The sequence below is a fragment of the Simochromis diagramma genome, unplaced genomic scaffold (assembly GCF_900408965.1).
Source record: "Simochromis diagramma unplaced genomic scaffold, fSimDia1.1 OVJJ01000402.1, whole genome shotgun sequence".
NCBI classification, from domain to species: domain Eukaryota; kingdom Metazoa; phylum Chordata; class Actinopteri; order Cichliformes; family Cichlidae; genus Simochromis; species Simochromis diagramma.
In genome coordinates, this window is record NW_024386972.1 from 6,315,096 (window position 1) to 6,342,015 (window position 26,920).

Consider the following 26,920-nt stretch of genomic DNA (forward strand, 5'->3'; position numbering starts at 1 on the left):
GACAATTAGTAGCTATATATTTCATGCCATGTAATGACATCACTGTGTCTGTGGAGTCAGGGAAATATAATTTAAATTTTCACAAGTATACCTGCATGACACTAAGGACTGTTAGCAAGTTCTGGGGAACAAGAAAGTATTTATCTTGCAGAGCTGAAGAACATATGTATATATGTTATAAGAGCACAACTTTCAGTGTAAAGATTCTTCCTGTTCAACATCTGTCATCACCGTAAAGGTCCGTGCATTCCAGTGAACAAGGCATACCAGTTTCTATGCAAATCAGAAAATAACAGTCTGTTCACTAGAAGTGGAGTGTTTTTCTGTGTATGAAGTGCGGACTTACATAAGCTTCTCACTGACAGTTCTAATCATGGGACATTTTTGTATTAATATGATAACTAATAAGAATCCACAACTAAACCTCTAACATAAAAATCCTTTAAACAGTAATGAAGTGTAATACAACTTAAATAGGGTGGGAAGTAACAAAGTACAAATCTTTGCTATTGTACTTCATTATCTGTGCTTTACTTGAGTATTTTTCTGGCAACTTTTTTACTTTTACTTCCTTCATTTTTAAACAATTACCTGTACTTTCTACTCCTTACATTTTCAAAACAGGCTCGTTAGTTTTGGTTTGACTAATTTCAGGTTAGTCAAACGTCACTGTGAGCCTTTAATCCAGATTGAGCCTAAACAGTATCACAGGTGCTACAAGTGTTGCAAAGGCAAACATCGTCAGTTATAAGTTTGCAAAAAAAAATTTATTGAACGGTTAGAATTTCAAATTACTTTTACATGGTGACATGGACCGCCATCTCTCCGCACCGCTCCAGGAGAGAAAGGCTGCCATCCCCAGGCAGTAAACACTTGGTAAAAACAGAATGTTAACATAACATTGGTCAAAGTTGGAGGAAAGCCTTTAGACCCCATGTCCGCTCACATTTTATCTTCTGGACCTTTCGGACATCTCCCCTGTAGGGAGATTTTGCTTCTCACATCACCACGGCAACCATCCTAGGTTGGTGTCCGGCATGCAGAGAGAGAGAAGGGGTAAAGAGAGCATTCCCTAACACCAGAATTTATGGCCCTGATTTTTTCTCTTACAGAGTCCGCATTAAAGTTTTGTACCTTCTTGTGCCATCAGCAGGCCAAGCAGACTATCCCTCTCAAATTCCTCAGAGAAGAACTGATGTAGACAAACTGCTATTTAAATGCTGCAGGTTAGTGCTGGCTAAACCGGTTAGTTTGCTGTACTGTGATGGATTTAGATCAGCTGATCACAGCCTGTACATTAAGAAAATCTACTGGAGCTCTCAATAAAAATTTTTGTGAGTTGTGATTCTTTTCCTCACACTGAGCTTCACAGTCAATTTTAGGGTTCCCCCACCTGCTGAAACCCACTTGAACCCCTGACTCTACACGTTTTCCTGTTTAAACACAAAGTCACCCACTACAATGAGGCAACAGAAAACAGAGCTATTTTTATATTCTTTCTTTTTCTCTGCTCGTGTTCTACTTACCTGATTAATTACCTGACCATATTAATTAATTAGAATTAAAATTTAGACCAAAATAAAGTTTGTGTTTCCATCTACTAATAATATTTTATCCATCCATCCATTCTCTTCCAATTATCCTTATCAGGGTTGGGGAGAAAAGGGGCTGGAGGCTATTCCAGCTGTCATAGGGCGAGAGGCGGGGTACACCCTTTCACAGGGCCAAACATAGAGACAGACAACCATTCACACGTATGGGCATTAAGAATCCACAATTAACCTAACCCCACTAACAATAATTATTTTATTATTAAATTAATATAGCTAGGTTCAGTTAGCTTAAAAATCAGTGGTATAAATTAGTATTTTTCAGAGCCTCTACTTTTTCACTTTTACTTGACTGAAAAAAAATTGAATGGTAAATGGCCTGTATTTATATAGTCCCTATAAGGACCCCAAAGCGCTTTACACTACATTCAGTCATCCACCCATTCACACACACATTCACACACTGAATGGGGTGAAAACACATAAAGTGACCAGAATTCAAAGCAAACACAAGAAAAAAATGTAAATTTCACTTAAAATACATCTTAAAAATTTCCAATTGCTTATTTACAAAATTTTCCTGTTTTCTTGTGTAGAGCTGTTTTGCTGCGCTCTCAAATAAATGTTTCCTTGTTCCTTAAGTCAGCGAGGGGGGCAGAAGTGTTGCACTGTGGTGCAATTTCTCCTGAATGGGATTTCTGCCAGAAACGGACTCTTTCCGTAAACAGTAAACAGATCTGTGCAAACACGCTCCTCTCATGCCTGCACAGTAAAAACAAAAAGAGGCTCGTGTTGCTTCTTTTCTGGTCTTGCTGCTTCTTATCTGGAACATCACTGTTGGTGATTCTCAAGAAACACCTCCCACACACGCAGGACAAGGAAACAGATGAGGACAATCTGTGGAAAATATATTGAACTGACGTTAATATGACCAACCTGAGCTGAGAAAAATCATGAGGGTATCTTCAGACACTGATGCTGTTTATTTCTTCTTGTCCGCAACCTCCTGTGACTTTAGTTCATTTTTGTGGAGAAAGAATTCTGATTAATATTAGAGGACTTTCAAGAGTATTTGGAACCCAGAGAGCCCAGAGAGGATAATGATTCAGACAATGTGTCGCTTCTTGAATAATCAGAAATGTTATTCTGTGTCACTGTAATTGGAAAAACAGTTATTCTAACCATGAGATTTGATGAACTGCAAATTTAAAGGTTATATGTCACGTCATAATTTTTATTCACGTTGCCATCGGAGCTGCAGAAAGGTGTCTAAGAAGTATAGTAAGCTGTCCATACCTGAGGCCTTGGAAACTGCCAAGTAAGACTCACAGCCTTGGCCAGCTGTTTGAAAAGGTACACCAGAGAGATAGAAGGCAGAAGAACAAACCAGCTGTTCTCCACAGAACCAGCCAAGGTGTACTCTCAGTGGTAAGGGAACAATATGAGAACAGCACCGCCACCAAGGCTGAAGACTAAAAAAGAGAGGGCGAGTTTTGAGTTGTGAGAGATTTGTGACATTTAGCGTGTTTGGAGTATATAGTTGGTGTGTAGTGTAGTCAATCCCTTTGTTTTGTGCGTCAGTTATACTAGTGAATGTCACAGTTGCTGCCAAAAAGCCGACAAAGGCAGACTGTGTAGACATTGTCTCCAGGTGGAAAACAGGAGTTGTGATAAGGACCAAAACACCAGCGACTGCAAGACCAGACTGATCGATCTGTGTACTGCCTGCATTGATTACAAGAAGGCCTATGACTCAATGCCCCACAGCTGGATCCTGGAATGCCTAGAGTTATACAAGATCAACAGGACCCTTAGGGCAGTGGTCCCCAACCCCCGGGCCATGGACCAGTACTGGTCCATGAATGGTTTGGTACCGGGACATGAGAGGGTCTGAAATTTATGGTTTTCAGGGTTTTAATCGTTTTTTATCTAAGGGTACTAAGGGCTCAGAGAAGAGCTGGAGAAGATGTGGAGGCAAAAGTAAAAGTGGTCCCAGTGGTAATCTGAATGCTAGGTGCAGTGACTCCCAAGCTAGGCAAGTGGCTCCAGCAGATCCCAGGAACAATATCCGAGATCTCTGTCCAGAACAGCACAGTCTTAGGAACAGCAATGATACTGTGCAGGACCCGCAAGCTCCCAGGCCTCTGGTAGAGGACCCGAGCTTGAAGGATAGCCCGCCTGCAGGGGTGAGAGAGGAATCTTTTTAATATATCTATATCACCTGGGTGCTGCTGAGTTGTCCAAACAATCATACTCCTGTCTTCTTTTTTTCAACCACCTTTCCTTGACCATATTTTCCACATTTTCCATCAAGGTCAAGGAAAGGTATGAAGAACAATTAAGAAGGACTTCACAAGAGAGACACACAGTGCAGAGTGTCCAATTGCGCTTGAATTAGACTCTTTAACAATGCGACAATGTCATGAAGATAGACTACAAAAGTGTTTGTGGCGGAGGTGGTTGTGGCAAGGCTGAAGGAGAGGCCGACACACCAGAGCTGCATCAGCTCGTGTTTAGCGTAAAGCCAAAGCTGCCAAACAAGACAGGCTAAAAAACAAAAGTCAAAATCTGTGAAACAAACTGTTCACAACACTAATATTTGCAGCCATGATCTTGATGGTATTTGATTAATATACTGTCCTCATTTGTACATAAGCAGAATGGTCTTACCAAACATCAGCGGCTTCTCCTTCCTGTGTGAAAACAGGAAGAGGGATTTCTTGTCCTCTACTTCTGTGAGCATTATGTGTGTTAAAAGTCAGTTTAACAGAAACATGCACAACATATTTTACTTTATTTTTTCTATACAGGGAAATTACTCTTTGGCACACTCAGCACTTTTTCATTTAACATTTTAAAACCAATAAATCTGAATTTCTTACAATTGTGTCAGTGGCAATTCTAACAAGTGAGTAAAGCATATTAAACCAAGTAGCATCTGCAAATTACAAACAGACAGATATAAGTGGTCAGATGGTCCAGAGGAAAAGACAGTTTCAAAAATAATTGGAGGTTCAGGGTTGTAGATGACTTGCTGATGACTCGACATTTCCTAGATTTTTTTCCATCCCCAGCATTTTTCTAAAAAGTCCTTACAGAAGCTGTGGCCACACTGAAGCATCAGTGTCTCAGTGAAAATACATAAGCTTCATCACTTGTGTTTTCAATACTGGACTCTTCTTCTCTTTTTGACCACTGGCTCTTCATCACTCCACTCTTCATCTCTCGACTCTTCATCACTCCACTCTTCATCTCGTGACTCTTCACCACTTGCTTCTTCATCTCTTGACTCTTCATCAGTCTGCTCTTCATCTCGTGACTCTTCATCACTTGCCTCTTCATCTCTTGACTCTTCATCACTCCTCTCTTCATCTTGTGATTCCTCATCAATCGAATTTTCACCACTTGCCTCTTCATCACTCAGCTCTTCCTCTTTGAGAGTTGCTTAAAATGAAATATATACAAATGTTATTGTTTATTTAATCCAGTGTAAAGGACGTGACATCTCTCAGTTACTGCTAGTTAAGCCTATTACTAGTTAAAGCTGTAGACACAATAAAAGATGGATGTAGTACTTATGAGTTATTAGCCAATGAGTGGGCAGACAATACCAAGAAAATTTCTCGTTTTTAATAACATATTATAGCCAAAATTTACTAAGCAGACCATTTTTATTCAGTATGACCAAATATAGGTGATAGAGACCATGAACTCAGGAGGAAAGGGTTTACAGAGGTCAAGTCAGAAAGCCTTGACTTGTACAGATCTGGTGGGGCTTTTTGTCGCCATCTAGTGGCCTTTACATATAATGTTTACATATAATGCAGGTTTAAGGCACTTAAGCATTGTCTTCATTTTTTTGCCCCAGAAACTACATACATCTTTGATGATGTCTTTGAACAAGACACGAAGATACAAATGAACGGAGATTTAAATTTTTGCATGATGTGACAACACCACCATATCAGGAAATTTTACCTTCAGTTAACTCTTTTGCCAGGTCGTTGCGCTTAATGCTACTGAAATTGTCAATTGCAACCTTTACAGCATCATCTTCCCCATAAACCTGGACCAGCTTGTCCACAGTTTTCTCTCTGGTAGCATTCTCCAGATGAGATGTCTTGATAGTTTGGTGTCCCTTTGTCTCATTCAAGGCCAAGTACCACTGAAAGGATCTTAGATCAGATTCATTTAGCTCGTCCAGGTAATCCTTCAGCAGTTTTTTAACTTGTACTAGAGTAGTCATTGTTAACTGTCAGCAAGTCTTATGTGGAGCTGCACAATCAGCTGATGAGGGTCTTCAGGTCTGTGGATTGATGATGAAAGACAAGAAAGAAGATGTTAGAAGTAATTTGTGGAACAAAATGACGAATCTAAACATCAAAATCATGTAACAGATAAAAAATTGTTTTGTCTGATACTGACAGCCCATAAAGTTGTCATCAAAGTGTTTGCTGAGCTCGTTTGCTAAGGAATGGAGCCATCTATACAACTGAAAGGTCTTGCAGCCAGAGGAGTTACCCTCTGCTGGCCAAGCAGATTTAATGCATTTCAGTGCCTGCTTTATTTTTCAGACATGGAAGCTGTTTCCTACGGAAGAGGATTAGGGCCACTTTTTTTCTTCTTTTTTCTTCTTTTTCTTTTTTCTCCTTGTTTTACAGAATACTGATTTTTTTTTCCTCAGAATTCTAAGATTAAAGTCACAATTCTGACTTTTTTCTCATAATTCTGGAAAAGAAAAAAAAAAGATGTGCCCACTTTTTTTCCAGTGGCCCTAATCCTCTTCTGTAATTTCCATATTTATCAGGGCTTTCTGCCATGGTTGCACTTTAGGCGCACCAAAATTTTTCAACTGCAGTTTTACATGTGCACAAATTGCTGTCCATAAAGACAATATTGATTTGTAAATGATTAACTAACAATCTTGTGCTTGTGCTTAAAGTGCTTTGGCACTTTTAGGCAATATTGTAGACAATGTTAAACTTAATCATCATCTCGGCCTCCTCTGATGACCTGTTTGCTGCTGCCTGCCACTGAAAGGCAGTGGGGAGAGGGGACACTTGGGCAGTGCATTTATCGCTGCATATAGTGTGTTTTCTGGATACACTGTGCTTTTTCAACGGTTGTTGAAATAGTTTTGTGAGCTTTAACCTGAGATTCTGGCGTGTCTGGCAAAATACATTTATATTTAAGAGACGATTCAGAATTTAATGAATCAATATCGCTTTATTCAAGCTACTCACCTCTCTCTATCCGCCTGCACTTTCAAACGTACACACGGACTACAGGAATTTTTGGACTACAACCAATCAGACAGGTCCCGCCCCTGACTATCTCTGATTGGTTTAGACCACGATATGGGCATAATGTGTCTGTTGACCACACGGAGACTTTCAGAGTTGCAGAGACTTTTTTTTTTACTCGAACAGTTGGTCACACCGGTGCGAGCTAAGATTTTTTTAGTCGCCATATTGAAACATTTGGTCACCTTTGCACATGCAACATAACTTGCCAGTTTTGGAAATACTGTTTTTAATTTATTGCACCAATGTGTAAGACTATGTTGTAGTGTGTGTGTTTTTTAGGCCTTGTGTGTGATGTCTGTGGGCAAAGTTTGGTTTTTCAGCAAGAGTGAATGGTTTTGAGTGTAGAGCTTCAATTTGACCTGAAAATACGATGTTTGGGAAATTGGGTGAGACATTATGGATTTGTGTGTACTGTTTTGAGAATATGAGGCATAGTTTCAAGAAATGTGTTTAAGCAATCGAGAAAAACTGTAACTTCTGGAGCTTATTCTTATGTCAGGAATGAATAGAACAAAGTAAACAAGCCAAAAACAAAAACACACACCCTCACCCTCATAAAAACAGAGCCCAAAAAGGCATTTTACTCTAAAGCTAAACAAAAATTTAATTGTCAGTTAGATGTGATTCCAACTTTAGTTGGTTCTGTCATCAACCTGTGGGCAGCAGAACTGTGAAGCACTGAAAACAAAATCCATTTGGACTCATTTTCTCTCTCTGCAGGTAAAACCTCCATTTGCTTTGAGTTATACCTCATCTTTGCCTCTCGTGCTTCCCTGTCTTTGTGTGTGGAGGAGCTGCCTGAACATGCCTGCAGTAAAATTCAACCTCAAGCAAAAAAAAAAAAAAATCAAACAGAACAAGTCTCAGTTTTTTAAAACTGAAAAACTTCCCAACAACTGGAACACTTCCTCATTTGCTAACACACTAGCTCGGAGCACATACATTTTATTCATTCTCTTTACTTTTATTTCTACTACCTATGGTAAATTTACAATGTTTAAAGGCTAAGTGACCATTAGAATAATAACCCCGGTCTTAATAATAAGACTGATCTTTGAAATCGTGAAAAAAAAGTGTGCAAATTCCCTTTCAGATCAAAATAAAAAAGGTTATATCACCTTCACGCTACCTGATAAATATTTTGATAGAAGGAAATAAACTTGTTCTCCCACAGAGTTTCACAAAGTGGCCTGAAATGTGAAAACTTGATGGTTTTCAGTAACTTTAAACAAAAGAACACGTTCAGAAAGTTTTGATGATTTGCGCGCCAATTTAGGGAGCAACAAAAATTCACAAACCAACGCTAAGTATTTGTAATGTGTGGTTTGGGGATAGTGGATTATATTTAGTTATTTATTGCCTATAGTGAATTGTCATTTTTGCACTGGTTTATAGTTTTTAATCATTAGGGAGCGACATTTCTTGGCAGCAGCTGTATTTGGCATCATTTGGATCTCGTCTACTCCTGCTGAACAAAACGCACCCCAACAGCTGACACACAGTGAAAAGAACAGACTAAATTGATTCCATGCAAAAACATAAAACACTGTTATAATCACTCATTAGCATAATTTGCCGCTCACCTTTGTTCTCTGTCCTTGTTCCAAGTAGCTTCTAGTTTTTTGCTCTGCAGATCTGATCGTCCACCCTCCTGAACAAATACTTCCGTGTTTCTTCAAGTTTTCTGCACATCAGTGTTTGTCTGTGTTTCCACTGCAGTGCAAACCTTCAAAGATTATTCAGACAGATGTTTTCACCCAGGTCTTTAGAAAAATATCTCTTTTGTGCTCTCTGTTTAAAAATGCATAGCAAACAGGTTACATGTTCACTGTCTCCGTCTCGTTCACGTTCTTTAAGTATCAAAGCTGCAGGTCTTTGTAATGACCTATTTACACACACACGTACACACCCATAGAAGCAATACTTGCCTACTGTCTGCCTAGTGAGCCACAAATGCCAGCAGCTGTCTGCAGGATGGTATTTTTTTTATATGTTTATTTCCTCCCTGGGTGGAAACAGAAAGTGGGGCTTCTGGACTGCACAGTGTACTATGTGTTTGTGCATCTTTGACCCTTGGGTTTGAATTTTTCTGCAAATCGTGATTATTTCTGGTGTTGAGAAGCAATTCATGTTGGAGTTCTGTATTATTTAGAGTTTTCTGTTAACAGTGTTACTTTGTATTTTCTTGTGTGTATGAGTTATCCTAAGATTATTTCTATTGCTTCCTGTCCTTTTATTTGTGCCTTTTGTTTTTACTTTAGTTTTAGTTTACTTTAGGTTTGTTAGTTCCCTTCTGTGTTCCCTTTCTGTTCCCTCAGTTCACCTAAACCTCACCAGATCTACAGTGAAGACATCTGGATGTTATTTCTAAGTGTGGTAAAGAGAAGGAAGGTGATCCAGATGAACACACACTCACACATACACAGTGTGTATGCGTGCATGCAGCAAAGATTCATGCTTAATACTGCTCTAAAAGCTCTGTTCCCTACATCTTTCTATTCAGTGACTTCACTAAGATCAGATATCCCCTAATACAGTCACCACAAACACACAGGTCTGGGTGTGAACACAGAAATATAAAAAGGAAACTGACTGAAAGGAGATGCTAAAATAGCTTGTTCCAAACGGGGGATGAACTAAAGTCTGCACTAAAACCCAGTAAAAGATTTTTGGGGTGTGTTTTTCTTTCTGTTTTCTTTCTTGTAAAAAATATATGAACCCGGAAACGAGCGCAATGGTTTGCATTAAAGTCAATGAACCAAAAACCTTCACGGATCTGAATGAAAACTCAGAGGATCGTTTTTAGCTTTATAAGCAACAGTATGAAAAACAAACTCCAAGTATTTTTATCTGCTAGAGTAAATGTAACGTAGTTTAACATTCAGCATTTGGCATTAAGCAAATAAAGTTTCTTGACCTATTATGACTCTGATGGATGGAGCACCTCTTTCTATAGCATTTATTCAAGACGTTCGGAACAAAATTAATCAGAGGCTTGGGATTGATTGACGTCCATGAGATGATCATTTCCTACACTTCTTTCCTACACACCCCGTATTTGTGCACTGTCCTTACAGATGCTATGGTCACACTGCAACATCACACATGCAGTAAAAATACATAAGCAAGTTATGTTTTTACTACTCCGTGTGATGAAGGACTCTTTATCACAAGACTTCATGAGTGTTGATGTGCGACTCTTCATTTATGTCTTTGTTGAAACTGAGGTTGGTCTACTTTTGCTGAAAATGAACTAAATGGCATAAGTGTTTTGAATGATACAGTTTATAGTGTCACTTGGCGAGACACTTATTAGTTACAACTAGTTGAAACTAAACAAACAAAAAGGCAGTAGCTGATATCAGCCGCCACCCTGTCGTCTAAATCCCGTCACTTCTGGCTCCACAAAACTGAGGCTTCAAAATACAAAGTCCAAAACCAGCAGGTGATCTCACAGAGGGGTTGCAATGGGTTTACATCCAGTATCTTCTTCTGTTTTTTCAACTTTAATCTTATCAACTTTGTGACATTTACATATGAACAAAGAATGCACTGACAGTGCAGAAAATAAGTAGATAAATGACATCGACTGTTTAAGATCTATGGCTGCAAATGTGCTGTTTTGTTGTTTGCTTATTTTCTAGGCAGTTCTTAAAAGCTTAGAACAATATAAAGTTGTGGTCATGTTTACGTACACTCGTCATTGATGGCTGGACTGATTGTACAGCATTCATCTTTAATGACTTAAAAAAAAGTAAAAAGAAAAAAACAAGAACTGGGGACACAAGCTTGAATTTATTTTGGATTTTCTTTCTCTCAGGCATGCTTTTGCGTGTGTGTTTAACTAGTGTGGTGTACAGTAAGTCACCAGTGCTGTGAAAAGCTGCATTTCACAGATGTTTTTATTCCCCTCCTTCATGCTGCAGTTTTCTCTGTTGAACACAAGATGGAAGTAAAGTCCAAGTTGTGCACTGTTGGTTTTTAAAGCGTGTGGAACACAAGCCTAAACTGATTCAGTTCACTTTTCATCTTAGATCATTTTATATATAGTGATGTCAAGACCCTACAGAACCTCTTTTTGGGGCCAACTTCTGCTAATTTACAAAACCTCCGGGGTGCAGTTGACTTGTCAAAAATGTACCTCCTACATTCTTTTCATAACCACATTTCCCAGCCCTCGATGGAAGACGTCATGTGGTCAAAGAAAGGTGTGAAGGAGAACAAATAAAGACTTATTTACACTTACATTTGACACTTTAAGAATGTGTTTGATGCGTTTACATACAATGTTCTGATAGATTACAAAATGTGCATCTTGCTTCACTCTAAAGTGTTCTTACCGTGTTGTTTCATGCAGGCCAAAGAAACAAGAACCCCCAGAGAAAAATTATCATTATCAAAGGCTGTTTTTTAAAGACCAAGGAAATACTTGAAATCACAATTACTGATTAGGAGTTTTAAGCTAGTATTATTTTGGTTTTCTTTTTGGTCAGCTACCATCTCTCCTTTGTTCAGCCAGGATGGTTTGGATAGCTTGTCTCTGATCACGAATGACATCATATTTAAAAAAAATGCATTTTGTCTAACTTCAACTTTAACTAACTTTGTCTAACATTAAAAAAATTTTGATGATCTTAAAATGCAAAATCTGTAGGCTACTCATCTAGTCGCAAGTATTTTGCTGTCGAGAGCTGCTGTGTGTGTATATATATATATATATATATATATATATAAAATACATGTGCAATGTTTATCTGAGTTGATATCTCAATCATCAAATACTGTCCCTCTTTGTTTGTCCACAGTGTTTCTAAGCAGAGCTTGAGGAAGACCAACTAAAGCAGGAATTAAAAATCAAAGTTTTCAATGTGTTTTTGCATTATTCTTTTCCTTCCCCTATAATTTACACTGGAAGTACAGTGTAAGAAGGACACTGCTTCAGTGCCCTGTATCTCAAAGCAGTTGACTTGAAATTTTTTAGCTCTCTGCTTAAATGTACATTAGCATAACCAAATAATGGGCTTGGCCACCATAAAATAAAATGTGCCCACCTCTCACAACCTACAGTCTTTATGCATTCTCTATCATCCGAAAACATTGCACTAAAAAATTCAACATCCAGAAGACGAGAATAAACTTTCTAGGACAACCAGTAGTTATTTTTCCATTTAAAGTACCTGGAACCTTTTCCCTCAGGAACCCTTTTCGCAGCACTTAAATATCCCTTCAGGTCATTGTTTGTCTGTGTTTCCGCTACGATGAAGACACGCAAAGGTTATTCAAATTAGCCTGCTGATGTAGCGGCAGCTGCTTTAACACAGGAGAGATTTAAAAACATTTCTCTTTTGTGCTCCCCATTTATAAAAACATAGACTCCAGGCTTATCTCAGCTGTCTCCATTTTCTCTTCTCTCTCAATATTAAAGGTACTACTCTATGATGATCTGTACACACACACACACACACACACAGTCCTACAGGACAGTGTACCATCGTGGGAATGCACATGAAGTTGCAGGCCACACAAAGCGACCATTAGATCCTTTTCCCTAAAGTGGAAAACAACCTAATGGTCTGTTAAGGAGCTATGCCGAACACACAAACAGCACTTCCACCGATGGCCACTTGAGGGCTCTAAATATGAGTTAATTCCCATAGATTCCCATGTTAAGATGTCCAGATACACTGCATTTAAAAAGCCTGTTAACAGAGTGGAATAAAAATGGTTTGAGCCTCTATGGTTAGTGTTCCCTTTTCATAATAACTGCACTGCGGGAAATGTTTGTATAAGTTATCCTTGAGTTACACTTGAAAAGCTTAGCTAATTAGAGTCAGTGAACTGGACCTCTCCACAGTGTTTGTGGTATTTGTATATTTTGGAGCATTTTTAATGGAGTTATCTGGCAAGTAATACAGAATGCTGTGGGGTGCTTAACATCTACAAAGCTGGTGAGTATACTTGCATGTTACTTGGGACTAATTAGCACATATGTACATATGTTTGTGCATGTTGCTTGTTAAAAAAGCTTGCAGGCATTACCCAATGACTTAGCATTCCTGCCTCTCATCCAGATTTCATCACTTCTGGCTCCACAAAATTGAGGCTTCAAAATACAAAGTCCAAAACCAGCAGGTGATGTCACAATGTCTATTTATCTTTGGGCTGCACAATGGGGTTACATCCAGTATCTTCTTCTGTTTTATCACCTTTAATCTTATCAACTTTGTCGACATTTACAAATGAATAACTTTTGTAACCAATCCAGATTTATGTTTAAATAAAAGTGTGAGGGAGGTAACAATGAAAATACTGACCATGCAGAAAATAAAATGATTAAAAAATGGAGTATAAATACTGTATAATATGGCTATTTTGGATTTTCTATCATTACTCTAATATTTGGGTTAATGTCCCTTAGCAAGTTGCACCTCAACCAGAGCAGAGGTAGCCATAAACAAGCTTGTGGGATAATTCTAATTACCGTAGAATTCAACCACTCGTCTCAGCAGAATTGGTGTAGTTCTTTAAATGTACTGGTTTCCTGGAATGAACACCAATTTTAAGTGTAGTCCACAAATTTTCAATTGGGCTTTGGGAAGTCCACTTCAGAAGCTCATTGTTAGCCTCCTTTATCCATTCAAAAACCAGGTCTCATGTGTGTTTGGGATCATTGTCCTGTTGGAACACAAAACTGTTCCCTTGTTCCAACTGTCTACCTGTTGATTTGAGGTAAAGTTAAAGAATTTAGAGGTAGTCTAATAAAGTCTTTATTATTCCATCCATTTTGTGCAACATATCAGTAGCACTAGCAGCAAAACAGCCCCAGAGCATGATGCCACCACCGCCATGCTTGACAGTTTGTGCAGTGTTCTTAGGTTTAAAGGGTTCCCCGTTACTCCTCCAAACATATGTCTTGTCATTGCGGCCAAATAGCTCAATCTTTTTCTTATCAGATCAGCTTGAAGATGTCAATTCTGGACCAGGGGCATCTCTCAGTCCCCGGTGATGAGACTTGTTTCACTGTGGAAAGTGATGCTGTTCTTCAAGCAGTTTTCAGTTCATGCAGGCTTAAGCCTTGGCGGTTCCTGAACATCCTAGCCAATTTCCTCTTATCTGAGGGTAACAGTTTGGGCCTTCTTCCAGATCTCTGGCAAAGTGGTGGTACATCCAAATCACTTCTACTTACATAAATGTAAATTTCTTGTATAGCGCTTTTCTACTCTACCTGAGCACTCCAAGCTGAAAACGTCAGCTTGCCTTATTCACCCATTTGTACAAGCTATGGTTTTTCTATGCTTTTTTTCTACGTAAGTGTGTTCTATCTAACATTTGCACACACTCATACTCCCATGAATGCATCTGAGAGCAGTTTGAGGTTAATGTCTTGCCAAAGGATATTTGGCATGCAGACTGGAGCAGCAAGATCCAACTACCAAGATGCAGATCAGTAGATGACCTTCTGTACCTCCTGAGCTACAGCCACCCCGATTGTATGTACAGCCGCAATTGTACATAACTGAACTGATGTTGGAATCCGCAGTTGTTTAGAACAGACCTTCCCAGCTTGTGTAAATCTACAGTTCTTCTGAGTTCCTTGGATTTCCCCATCATTCTGAGTATTGGTCAATCCAAAGAGAGCTGTCAAACAAATACTTTTTATACTGGCAAAGAGAAACTACCAGTTGTGGTAGGAATTAAGAGGCCTTGGCCTTGTTAAGTTAGAAGACACTGTAGAACTGTCAGCACCACTTAGTGAGTGTATGTATAAATCTGAACCTGTATTTATACGTTTGATACTGTGTGGAGAAAATGCAAAATATGCAACCTTTTGCACTACAGATGTATGCTGTACAATCATTCCATTTTGTAAAAAAGAGCAGTTCCAAGAAACCATTAAAAGCCCCAAATTACCATGACATTCATGCCTGTGATGAGTGTGTGTAAACATCCGACCGATACTGCAGCTCATGGCTCATTTTTTAATAGGTAGTGAAATAGTCCACATGAAGTAATCCTAGGCTGAGTCAGCAGAGCTTGAATTTCTAGCAGCGCTCCCTGAAATGAAGGAAACACAGAATGACTAAACTCTGTAATCATCAAGAACAGGAGCCGAGTACATGTCGCCCCTGATTTTTGCTGTGATCTTCACAAACTTACCATTATTTATTTATCCTGTCCGAGCTGACAGAGCACACTGGCGTTTCATCAGCAACACCCTGCTTTTCGCCCATGCAGCCTCTCACACTGACACCCAGGCGCTGCACAGCCCAGCCACGACCATCAACGACAGATTTGCTGAGCGGTTGGGGGTCGGTAGCTTATTGCTCGCGGGCATCACTACAGTATCTGCTGAAGGAAGGAAGAGTGTTACTCATTCACTTCCCCCAGTCGGATTATTTCTCCAAAAGCAGTGGAGAATGGGAGTGTCATGACTCAGCTTCTGGCCACATCCACCCTCTCAGTTGTGATGATGTAACAGATGGCATATTCACCCTCATTAGTCACAACAGAGGAAAATTCATTCCTAAATGTATCGCAGCTACTCAAGCTTTGATTACACAGTTAGTCTTTTCTGGGTATAAACACAGCTTCAGTTAGCAATGAGAGTCTGCTACAAACAGAAATATGATATTTTGGCTCTGACTACCGCAGAACCTCAACTGGTGCTTTTAACAAAGAACTACTAAATACATTTCTGCAGCTATACATTAACTAAGGGAAACCTTTGAAGTGCCTTTAATGCGTATAGTGAAACATGTTATAATATGATGATAATTCAGCATTTCCTTTGAGATTGAGTGCAATTTCATAGACATTGAGTGCTTTGTTTTTCCCTGCAGGGCGGCATGGGAGTAATAAGAGATGTCAGCATAAATAGCTGCCACCTTCATGCACCATTTTCATTGCAAAACCAAGAGAGAAGTCACAGTCAACCAGTGTCTGCGTCACAGTAGGTAACACATGCATATAAAGTGCACAGTGTGTGCATATGCGTGACTGTTACAATCTGAAAATAAAACATGAAAAATCACAGATTATGTTTCTTTTCTTCATGAGAAATCATCCCACTTTCTCCTCGCTCTCTCTCTCTCCTCACTCCTCTGTCTCTCATGAAGCGGGCAAGGCGTAGTGTGTGGTTGGTGTGAGATAACAAAGGCTGAGGAGTTCACCATTATATAACTTTTGTGGAGGCTGAGGAGGTGGAGGAAGAGGAGGAGAGGCAGCGGGGTTAGCACGTAGGAAAAGGAGGGCAGCATAGGGCCAGTAGCCTACAATGCAGTGCTCGTTTGTCTTCCACATAACACAAAAACATGCACACGCTCGTACAGAAATGCCGGCCTCCTTTTCATGCTCTCCATCGCCGATTCAGCTGGCTCCACTCGTAATATTTGAACTTTTCAGCGTTTTCAGCTTTTGCGTTCCCACGCTGACAACCACGCATAAAGACTTTCAAGTGAAATCACCATTTTGCTCTCTTTTTCTTATGACTGTGTCTGTGTGCTGTTTGCTGTCCCTTCTCTGAGCTGAACTGCTCACATGCAGAGGCCCTCTAACTGTAACTCTCCAGCCCCACCTTGCCTGTCCTCTGATGGCCTCCCACTCATGCCACATTAAACATTTAGAGAGGCACTCTGGATCTTTGTGACACCGTCTTTTAGCGCCGCCAAGCCAACAGCCCTCACACTGTGGATGCTCGTCAGTGGAAACCTGATACAGCAGTCACACTGTTCCCATTAACCATCCCTATCTCTCTTATGCACATGCACTCCCCTCAAATGCAAAGTCAATTCAGTTGTTCAGGAAGGCCGACCTCCTGTGTTGAGAGCAAGACCTGCATTAATCAATATTGATTCCTTGAGTGTGAACTTATACCTTGTGTGTGTATGAATGTGTGTGTGTGTCACAGTCTGACTCTGCTGCAGTGAGGTGTGACCCAGTGATGGGTGTATCCCGACCGGTGCAGTAAAAACGCTGCTGCCGGGTTGTTGCCTGCAATATTATTTTGAAAGAAATGAGAAGAGACGGATCTTGGATGCCAACTCTGTTTCTCTGGACCGTCACGTGGCTCTTGTACACTTTAGCGGCATCTCATTGTGAGATCCACTGCCCGACAAAAGATGAATTATTTAATCTAAATGACTGAGAGAACATTTCACCATCATCTCCCCACTTTTTTCAGTGACTTCATTGAATTGGAGGCCCAGCTCTCATTGCTGCACGAGCCTATTCTCGCGAGGATTGCACCTCTTTACTACACGTACACGCACGCACGCACACACACACACACACACACCACCATCATCACTCCTCCTCCTCCTCTTGTAGCCAGCCCCTCCCTTTCCGTCTCTGCTCGCCTCTCTCCTCTCTTCAGTCTTGCCTGCCTGTCAGAAAGGTGCTTTAGTATTGGAGGCTAGGCTACCCTCCTCTCGGACCCCGTACGAGAGCCTGCCGCCGCAGCTGCCGCCGTCGTACCCCAAGGCTCGGGCTCCCCTCTCACGGCTCCAACCATGGCAACCACCGCTACTTCCACCCGGTTTACTGATGAGTACCAGCTATACGAGGAGCTCGGGAAGTAAGCAGCCTCAACGTTATAGTGTGCATCGTGTTTGTCTTGTCGTTTTGTCCCCCCACCCCCGCAACCTCGCCTCATATTATTTCTGGTTAGCCAGCTAGCAGTGATAGTTAGCCAAAATTGCTTGTAGACTTAATTCTGCTGCCTGCTTTTAGTGGTCTGTCAGTGCATGCTAGCAGGCGTGTGCTATTGTCGTAGTGCAGTCAGGCTAAATAACCGCTGCTATAGGCTAACAGCTGCTCGGGCAGTAACGGGAAGAGCGCACTAACGTTCAGTTACTAGCCAGGGAGCTACCACGCTGATATTGATAAACTGGCCGAGTTAGCCGACTAGCGTTGCGTCTTTTAATCGCTGGTAGGGATGAGCAGAAGGCGCAGATGTTGGTGTATGAGCAGCTGCTGGCCTTTCCGCGTCTGGTAGCCGGTGTTCTCTGGTCTGCTTGACCCGTCAGCCGGGCCCCGAGAGACGCCGGAGACGTAGCCCTGTGACATTTCACCAGCCCACGGGGCTGGCAGCTCTGTGCGGGCTCGACCTAAGGCTGTGGTCGCTAGCTAACTAGGCCGACCCCCCCCTCCCTTTTTTCTTTTTTTCTTCTTCTTCTCCAAGCAGCTGCAGATGATTTGTGTTACTGTGTTGAGTAACGCTACGTACCCCTGGATCAGTTCATAAGGAAGTTATTCGGTCCAAGCTCTGCCGCTTTTATGTTTGCACTGTAATACCTATAAGCTCCGCGCACCAGCTGTCCCCTGCATCATGTTATCAATAAATGAATCGCTGTTAAGGCTCCGTAAGAGAGCCGATCTGTGATTTCTGGGTGGTTACAAGGGCAATTTGGCTTTTACTGTGTAAGAGGCATGACGTGTTTTCTCGGTATTTTGATGACGGCAGAAAAATCAGACTGCTACCTCCTCTGCTCCCTCCAGCAGCAGCGACAGCATCTGCTGTTCTTGGCCGGCTAAGGCTTTTATCCCTCAAATCAACAGCAGGGCGACGCTGGCCGTATAAAGATACACTGTCCTTAATTTCAACTGCCACTTCCACTCTGTCCTTTGTAATTGACAGTAATCGATGGCACTGATTACATAGCCAGTCCACTGGCACACACGCACACATCTACAGATCTTCCCTCCACTGCCCCTGATCTTCCTCCAGACCGACCACTTACCCTGGCTTCTCTTTCTGCACCTGTTTGATAATGAATTTTGCTCCGTCATAGCTTATTAATGTCAAGTCACGGACTTGTACTTGTGTCACCTGTCGCTTCTCATTTACTGGTGAATCATCGAGACCGGGAGCAGTGTGCAGCAGAAAGGAGCAGCCCTCCATATATCATCCATCGCATTAGAAAAAAACAAAGCAAAAAAAGGAGCCCTTCTTCTCTTTTAGGGAAACTCTCAAGGGCCCGAAACTGCAGGTTGTCCAGATGCTATGAAAACCACGTGTAATTACATCTTGTGTAACTGCTCAGACTCATAGAATCACCAGAGCCACTGTGCGAGCATTCATCTAGGTCAATATGAAACTCCTCAGAGTGGCAGGCGTCTTGTAGTGTGCACTTCCTTTTATGTTTGCGTGCATTTGTGAGTGTGAATGTATTAAATGTTGACGATTGTTGTGTGAAACGCAGCCCAGTCTCTGTACTGCCTGTTGCAAATTGAATTTCCTCTTGGGGGGAGTAGGTTGCATTGTGTTGTGTGCATATCAGAGATTAGAGAAAGTACTCGGTCGTTCATATTCATAGCTGCTTGAGAAGCTTGTTATGACTGCTGGTTTGCTTGATTGTCTCACCTTTTCAGGTTGACTGCCCCTGTTATAGTGATGTAGTATATGATGGCTGTAAAATAAAAAAAAAACTGAGTCTGAGACAGAGAGACGGGCAGAGAAGGGGGGGAAAGGGTGAGATTGTTAGTATTCACAACAAACCACTGCCACATGTAGATGCAGCTTCAAATGTCACACTTTGTGTGTGTGTGCGTGTGTGCCAGAGAGGCAGTGTCTGAAATGGAACTGATTTTTGGTTGTTTATGTTCTTTCTTCTTAGGGGAGCTTTTTCAGTGGTGCGTAGGTGTGTAAAGAAATCATCAGGACAGGAATATGCTGCAAAAATCATCAACACTAAGAAGCTGTCTGCAAGAGGTATGCTAACACCACACTCACTGACACAGACACCGATGTGCGTTTGCTTTGTTTGTGATAAATATTGAGCAGTATAGCTTATTTTCTTTGTACGCACTGATGCCACGGAAAACCATATTCAGAAGCAGTTTGTAGTTGAAATAACAGGTTTAAATTCATGCTTGTGGCTAATCCAGTGCACTAATGCTTAACAAATCAAGGTACTTCACCTTATCGTTGTATAAATCCCATAAATTCAGTGTTGTTGAAAAGCAGTTCTGTCACTGATTTGTTTTTTCATCACCTCCTGCTGTGGCTTACCACAGATATTGAAGTTATAAAATATCCCAATATTGTGTAGAAAAATCCTGCTTATTGGAAATTGTGCAGAAACAGAAGTCCCATGATTCCAGTTGCAGAGGAAATCTTTTATTGGGTCGTTGTGTCCGTGGGGAGTTCTTATCAGAATCTTCTAACGCTCTTTAGAAACTCGGTATTAAATAACTCTCAATCGCTCCTCTGTGGTGCGAGCAGACAGCCGCTGTACAATTAATTGATTGGCGCTGCTGCTGCTGCACAGTCCACACCTGAATTTTATTAGTTGCTTCACTTGTGTGCCTCCCTGCAGACGTTCACACCCACATGCTCATGCATGGTGTGGCGTGTAATGTTGCAATGATGACGGGAGCTTATGTCACTATGGCAAGACCTCCCCTGACTTCAGGTTTTCTCAGTTTTGTATGGGCCAAATTAGTGCTGCAGATTTCTTTCTGGTTTTGACACACACACCTAGCTTCCTTTGTTCTCCTTTCCTGTACTCTTTTGTTATACCTTTGCCTTTCTTTCTTTCTTTCTCAGCTAGCCTTTCTCTCATTGCCTTTCTCTCGTCTTGCTGCAATTGGGGATTGGTTTGTATTGAGGCTAATCCACTTACGCTAAATGTATCTCATCAACCACTAAGACCCCACGGATTCCTTAGGCGCCTCCCTGTTGTTGTCTGTGTCTTATGGCATTTGTGTGTCTGTGTGAAAAGGGAGACTGAGAGAGAGCGGGAGTTATACTAATGGAGTATGTCTGTTTTGTGTGAGTGTGTTGTAATGCTGTTATTGTTCTATCCCTGCCATCAAGTGTACACATAGGGCAGCTACCAGTATTAATGTCCCACCAAGGAAAAGTACAGGCTCAGCAGAAAACTGTTGGCTCTTTGCAGAGGCATGGAGTACAATGTAGGTCTGTGCGTATGTGTGTTTTTGCCAGGGGAGAAGAAAGCTGGCCAGGAGAGGAGGAGGAGATTTTCAACAGTGTAGTCTTGCAAGAAACTTGGTGACACTCCACACCAGGGGAGGGAGATAAAATGAGACTGAGGAGGAGATGCAATAGACTGAACAAAGGAATGAATTAGAGAATTTGGTGCTAATAGAAGTATTGCAGTAGGCTGTCTTGACTTGCTGACGCAAGATGCACCTACACACAAACACAACAACGTCCACACCAGGAGGCCAGTGCGTGAGCAGGCATCTTGCCCAGTAGGATTTGGGTGGGGCTTCTTTTTTTTGTCTGTCCTTTTTTTTTTTTTTTTTTTTTTTTTTTTTTTTTTTTTTTTTTTTATAAAAGCCCAATAGGGCAAGTCTGACCTCTTGCATGGCCTGGTGGGTAAGTCTCCCAAAGCTCTGATAAACACTGCAGTAATCTGAGGGGGAGGGGGGGGGGAGACAAGGAAGGAAGGAAGGAAGGAAGGAAACCAAAAAACAGGAAGGAAGGAAGGAAGTGGGTGATGTTGGCGGGGGGAATAGATAAATGTAGGGAGTTGGCTGTGGTATAGTTTTGTCCACAGGCCCTTTGGGATGGATGCAAGTGGGCAGCAGCATGCGCAGTAGGCAGTGACACCCACCTGCTTCTCACTGTAAAGAAATGGAGGTTTTCATTTTGGCAGCTTTAGCTAAGTGGGGTAGGGGTTTGTTTGGCTGCCAAAGATTTGTGCGTGTAATTAATTAAAATGACAGACTGTGAGATAAATTGTGAAAAATGTAACAAAGTGATGCAAAGTATTAAATCTGCACTGGCGTAGCATGAGTCTATCTGCGCAGTATGAATGCTCTGTTTTATTTTGTTGATTGGAGTGACTGGAAGGTTGATGGCTGCTGCATTGTCTGCAGCAACACTGTGTGTGTGTGTGTGTGTGTGTGTGTGTCTGAGTGTCTGAGAGAGAGACACAAATGGTCTGCTTTAATACTACTTTAATATTTTTTCTTCTCCTCCTACAGTTAGTGGCCTGGGGCGATATTATTGTTCCAGTGAAATGATTTCTCTTGCTCTATTTTACAAATTGCACTTATTGCTCAGCAATTTCATTGCTGGTTCATGGCTCATCTCCTGTTGCCAGAGTCACTTGTTACTGTTGTTGTTAACAGAAAACCAGTGAGATTCATCTGTTTTCTCTCTGAAGGAGGCTTAGAACTCTGAATTACTTTTCATAAAGTCTCTTTGTTCCATGAGTTTTCTCTTCTTTTTATTTTATTTTATTTTATTTTTTACAGAAATTGAGCAGAAAAATGGTTTTCAAGTAAATGATGCATAAATATATATTAAAAAAATTCATCAATCTGTAAATTTATTTAAATATGAAAGGTATTAAATCACTGAAATTGCCTAGAGAACGATATGTATACCTGTTAAACCAGTTATTGGCACAAATCTCTTATCAGCCAATCACATGGCAGCAAACCAACACATTTAGACATGTAGACAACCTGCTGCAAGTGAGCATAAGAATGAGGAAGAAAGCTGATTCAAGGGAGTTTGAACATAGCATTGTTGTGGTTCCAGATAGGCTGGTCTGAGCATTTCAGAAATCTACTGGGATTTTCCCAGAAAACCATCTCTAGGGTTTACAGAGACTGGTGTGAAAATGCCACAGGTCAGAGGAGCATAGCCAGATTGCATCAAGCTGATAGAAAGACGCATAAAGTCAAATAAACAGTTGTTATAACCATGGTATGCAGAAGAGCATCTCTAAATGCACAACACATGGAAGCTTAAAGCAGTTACAGCAGCAGAAGAACATACTGAGTGCCCTCCATATCAGCTAAGAACAGGAAACTGAGTCTACAATTAACACTGGCTCTCTAAAATTGGGCAAAAGAAGATTAGAGAAGTGTTCGCTGGTCTGAGTCTGCTGCAACATTCAGCTGGTAGGGTTAGAGTTTGATGTAAATGACATGAAAGCATGGATCCTTCCTACCTTATAACAGCGGTTTAGGCTGCTGGTGTAATGGTTTAGGGGGCTATTCTTACACTTAGGGGCCCTTAGTACTAAACCATTTTAAATGGTTGGTCTAAACACCACAGCCTCTCTAAGTCTTGCTGCTGACAGCGTCCTACCTTTTATGACCTCAGTGTGCCAATCTTCTGATGGCTGCCTCCAAGCAGGAAAGTACACCATGTCACAAGGCTCAAATCATGTGGGTTTTTTTTTACATTTTTGTTTTTAAACAATGAGTTCACTATATTCGAAAGGTCTCCACAGTCATCTTATCTCAATCCGATAGAGCACCTATTTGATGTAGTGCAACAGGTGTTGTGTCAATATGGAACAAAATGTCTGAGGCATGTTTCCAGGGCCTTGTTAAGCCTATGCCACAAAGAATTAAAGCAGTTCTGAAAGCAAAAGGAGGTCCGACCCAGTACTAGCAAGGTGTAACTAATAAAGTGGCTGGTGATTGCATATTAGCGATGTTTTCTGACTGAATGACGTAGGGAAATTAAATGACAGTTCAGACTCCCTTGAGCACCTTTTATGCTTTTACTTAAGGAGGAAGTAAATGGTCATATTGGGGGGAAAATTAGCCAATCATGTTGCGTTGACACGTGCACACAGTAGAGGTTCGAGACTGTTTCAGCTGTGTGGTGGCAGACGTTTCTAATTATTATCATACAATAACATGCTTATTAGAAATGGAGGTAAAACTTCACATGCATAGTAGGTAAGTATTATCAGACAAAAGCTTTTTAAACCTTTTGTTGGGGGAACTATTTTATATATATCCCAGTGACATTCGAATCAATGTTATGTCTCCCTTCTCGTTCTTTTTGATAGTGGCTTTAAAATAATTTCTCAGAAGCAGCATATTGGGCAGCATGTTGCGTGTGTGTAGCACGGCTTATTTAATGATTACTTTTTTTGTGCGTGTGTGTCTCTTATTGAAATAGTACATGTGTTTTACTTGATGTGTGCTTTTTGTTTGAGGACATTTCTACTTTATAGGACAAGTTTTGCCATACTTTTCAAGGAACAGGAAAAATAGTTTTACATCTTAATTGTATCGTATGTTATTTTCATTCTTAAACCACAAGTTTAGGAAAAATAAGCAGCACAGAACCACCTCTAGTAAAAACTTATCTGAAATAATGAACCGCTAAAATAAGGTTTTGTAACCAGTACTGACACAGTTTCCGTCATTTTGTCAGTATTTCCCGTCCTAACATTTTGGATGTAAACTTGCCTGAAACAGATTGAACTGGATCCTCAAGCCTTCAGTCAGATTGTCAGCTTTGTGTGGCAGAAAGAGGGGGGGTGTGCGTATGTGTGTCAGGTCCTCTCCATCCTTCTCAGCTGATGTAAGATGGCTGTGGGCCCGCCCCATGGCAAAGCAGATGGCCAATTAGAGAGCAGCAGGAAGTGCCAGTAATTACCCTCCAGCCCTCTCTTTCCTGTCTTCCTCTACCACATACTCTCGCACCAACAAATAAGGAGATTGAATGAATTAGTGAGCACTGCAGTGACACTGCACCAGGGTAGACGGCTGTACACAAACGCACACACAGAAGCTTGCGTGCGCATGCACACAGACACACACAGGGGAGCTGTGATCCTCTTCTAGCAAATGGACGTTTCATATAATCCTCCCTCCTTCTCTGTCTGTCTGTCTCTGTCCTGCGTCACTGGTGTAATTAGGAGGTGGTTCAGGTCTCTCCCTTATTCACTCGCTTTCTCTTAGATGAGGGAAATCTACACCTGTAGCGAGACAACAGGGAGGTTCGTGGAAAAGAGATTGTAGCACGGTGCAGGAGGACGGACAAACAAATCTTCAGCAAGTTAAAAAAATAGAGCTGAATACAGCAAAGAAAGTAGGCTTTCACGATGTGATGTCTGCAGCTTTTCATTATGACGATATTAAGTACAATAAACAAACATAAATTGTACACTTAAATTCAAAATTTTTCCCAGGTTTATGGAGAGCGTAGGTGCTTGGGTTAGAGCACCGAGGTGGTTGGGGGTTTTCTAGTCATCTTGTATATTAAATTATTGGCTAGCTTTGGCTTTAAATATAATAGGATATGTTTATATTCATAAGTAACTAAACTGAGTTTCTAGAGCAGCAACAGTAATATCTACAGCAGCAAATATCTTTCTATAAAAACCTCAATTAACGAAATATGCATAGGTGGATTAAAAATGCTGTCTTCCTAGAGCCAAGTTTACAACAATCTGAAAAGATGTGTCATGTTAAAATGGAACAGAACGGGTAGCATAATATACTGTTCAAACAAGCAGATAGAAACGGAAGATTTCACATTTTTCTGCAAATTTACACCTCCTGTCCAGCAGGTTTGAGAGAGAAGCCTTTGCAGTATTGGTGTATTACTCAGGAAGGTTTTTGTTGAACTTGAGGACGAGCTAAGTTAACAATTCTGGTTACCTTTCACTTTTTTCCTGGTTTGGAGTATTTCTTCTGCCTCTGTGTTGGCTGCAGCTCCAGAAACCAAAAGTCATACTAGATAATGCCCATCATTGTTGTTTTGGGTTGTTTGTTTTTTTTTTTTAAATCTCCATTTTTTTTATTTAAAAAAACAAACAAAACAAACCTCTTAAATCTTACGTATGATGTATCTTGACTCAAAAGCCAAGGGTCATATGGTGCATGTTCATAAAGTTTTTGTTCTAATTGCTTTTCAGGCAACCATTTATAATGCGTTTATAACATGTTTGTAAATATAATTTGTCTGTCAGCGTTGGTAGAAATGCCAGCCAGAGACCATCTGGAAAACTGCAGAACAATAACGTTGCCTTTTATAGTAACATGCTGTAATGCCTGTGAACGCTATACTGCAGTATAGAAGAACAGCTGGGTAAGGTGATAGTTGATTACTCAGCAACAGCATGTGAATTTTATCTGAGGTAGTTGCTGCGCTGGGGAAATGAATGCAAATCTTACTGAGTCTGTGTCTCTGTGGTGTCATCGCCATGGAGCTGTGGAGTTGAGTTGGCTTCACCACAGTGATAAAGCACACACACTGAGTCATTCTTCATTACAGTTACCCCATGTGACCTCTGACCTCAGCAGTTGCATGGCCTCTTCCCATGGTAATTAGATGGAGTAGTTTAAAAGTATCGTGTGGTTTAGACCTGCAAACCGTGCACAAACGCACTCGTGTAAACGCACGTTGCTACATGACTTGGACAAATCCTCAAACAAGGATGTTGGTTTGGAGATGAGGCGGGTGTGTAATCTTTGTCTAAAGTGCAAATACTGCACTGTCCATAACTGAGCTTCACACTAAACCCTGTAGCACATACACTCACACATGCATGCAAACCGCTGCACCTGTTGCTACAGACAGACTTCTTCGTTTGATTGTGTGTGTTTTTTAAAACCACATGTGCAGAAATGCTAGCACTGGAGCTCAGTTTTAATTCATATTGTTAGATTTCAGAGATGGAGACCGTCTCTACATGCAAATGACTGTATTGCTACTGCTTATGAGTGTTGGCTTACTTTATTCTTTCTGCACATAAAACACATCTTCATTTAAATATTTGCATACAGAGACACTTTTATGACTGACAGCTGCCATACATCGTAATTCCCCAGGAAAGCGCCCGATGACTCAGTAGTTTTTTAATACTAAACATCTGTAGCTCAGTTTTTAAAAGGAACATGAGTGCCTTGGTTTTCTTGTGCTCTAGTCTCAGGCACTGAAATTTTTATTTGGGATGGAGAGAACATAAATAATGAAGGTGTGTGCTATACTTGGGGCTTTGTAAAAGGTGGCCCTTCTCTTCTAACTGCAGGACATTAATGGGTATATTGTTGGCAACACCACAGTGTGTAAAAACCAAACATTATTGTACCAAATGTTTGGAACAATAATGTAGCACCTAGCAGGTGAAGGCCCACACCATAAAACCACATTGTCCCCCATTCATTTCCACCAAGGAAGCATTGCATGTCACATGGCTTAGACTCCCCTTACCTTTCCTGTATGTATTTCTAAAAATAACTGAATTATGAAGATTTACATAACTGTTTTAGGGATTAACTCTTTTACTGATATGTATACTTAAGCAATATAGAATTAGTTACATATGCACCAAT

The 26,920-nt window shown here is 40.8% G+C and overlaps 2 protein-coding genes across 15 annotated transcripts in view; one reads left to right on the plus strand and one right to left on the minus strand.

Annotated features, from left to right (window-relative positions):
• Positions 1 to 3,218: 3,218 nt before the first annotated feature.
• Positions 3,219 to 8,986, minus strand: LOC120738234 (cation channel sperm-associated protein 2-like). Its single transcript, XM_040039429.1, has 3 exons — positions 8,440 to 8,986; positions 5,529 to 5,856; positions 3,219 to 4,994 (listed from the first exon to the last, which is right to left on the minus strand). Exons 2-3 carry the CDS (start codon positions 5,794 to 5,796, stop codon positions 4,714 to 4,716), a joined length of 549 nt encoding a protein of 182 aa, XP_039895363.1. The 5' UTR covers positions 5,797 to 5,856; positions 8,440 to 8,986; the 3' UTR covers positions 3,219 to 4,713.
• Positions 8,987 to 17,189: 8,203 nt separating this feature from the next.
• The window catches only part of LOC120738212 (calcium/calmodulin-dependent protein kinase type II subunit gamma), a 39,857-nt gene continuing 30,126 nt past the window's right edge, over positions 17,190 to 26,920 (plus strand). For 6 of the 14 annotated variants that reach the window (XM_040039384.1, XM_040039390.1, XM_040039385.1 and 3 more), the window contains exons 1-2: positions 17,190 to 17,429; positions 19,471 to 19,565. In XM_040039384.1, coding sequence (XP_039895318.1) covers positions 17,365 to 17,429; positions 19,471 to 19,565 — 160 coding nt within the window. In that variant the 5' untranslated portion in view covers positions 17,190 to 17,364. The remainder of the gene's footprint in view (positions 17,430 to 19,470; positions 19,566 to 26,920) is intronic. The other 8 variants (XM_040039394.1, XM_040039396.1, XM_040039397.1 and 5 more) reach the window with 3 other exon arrangements.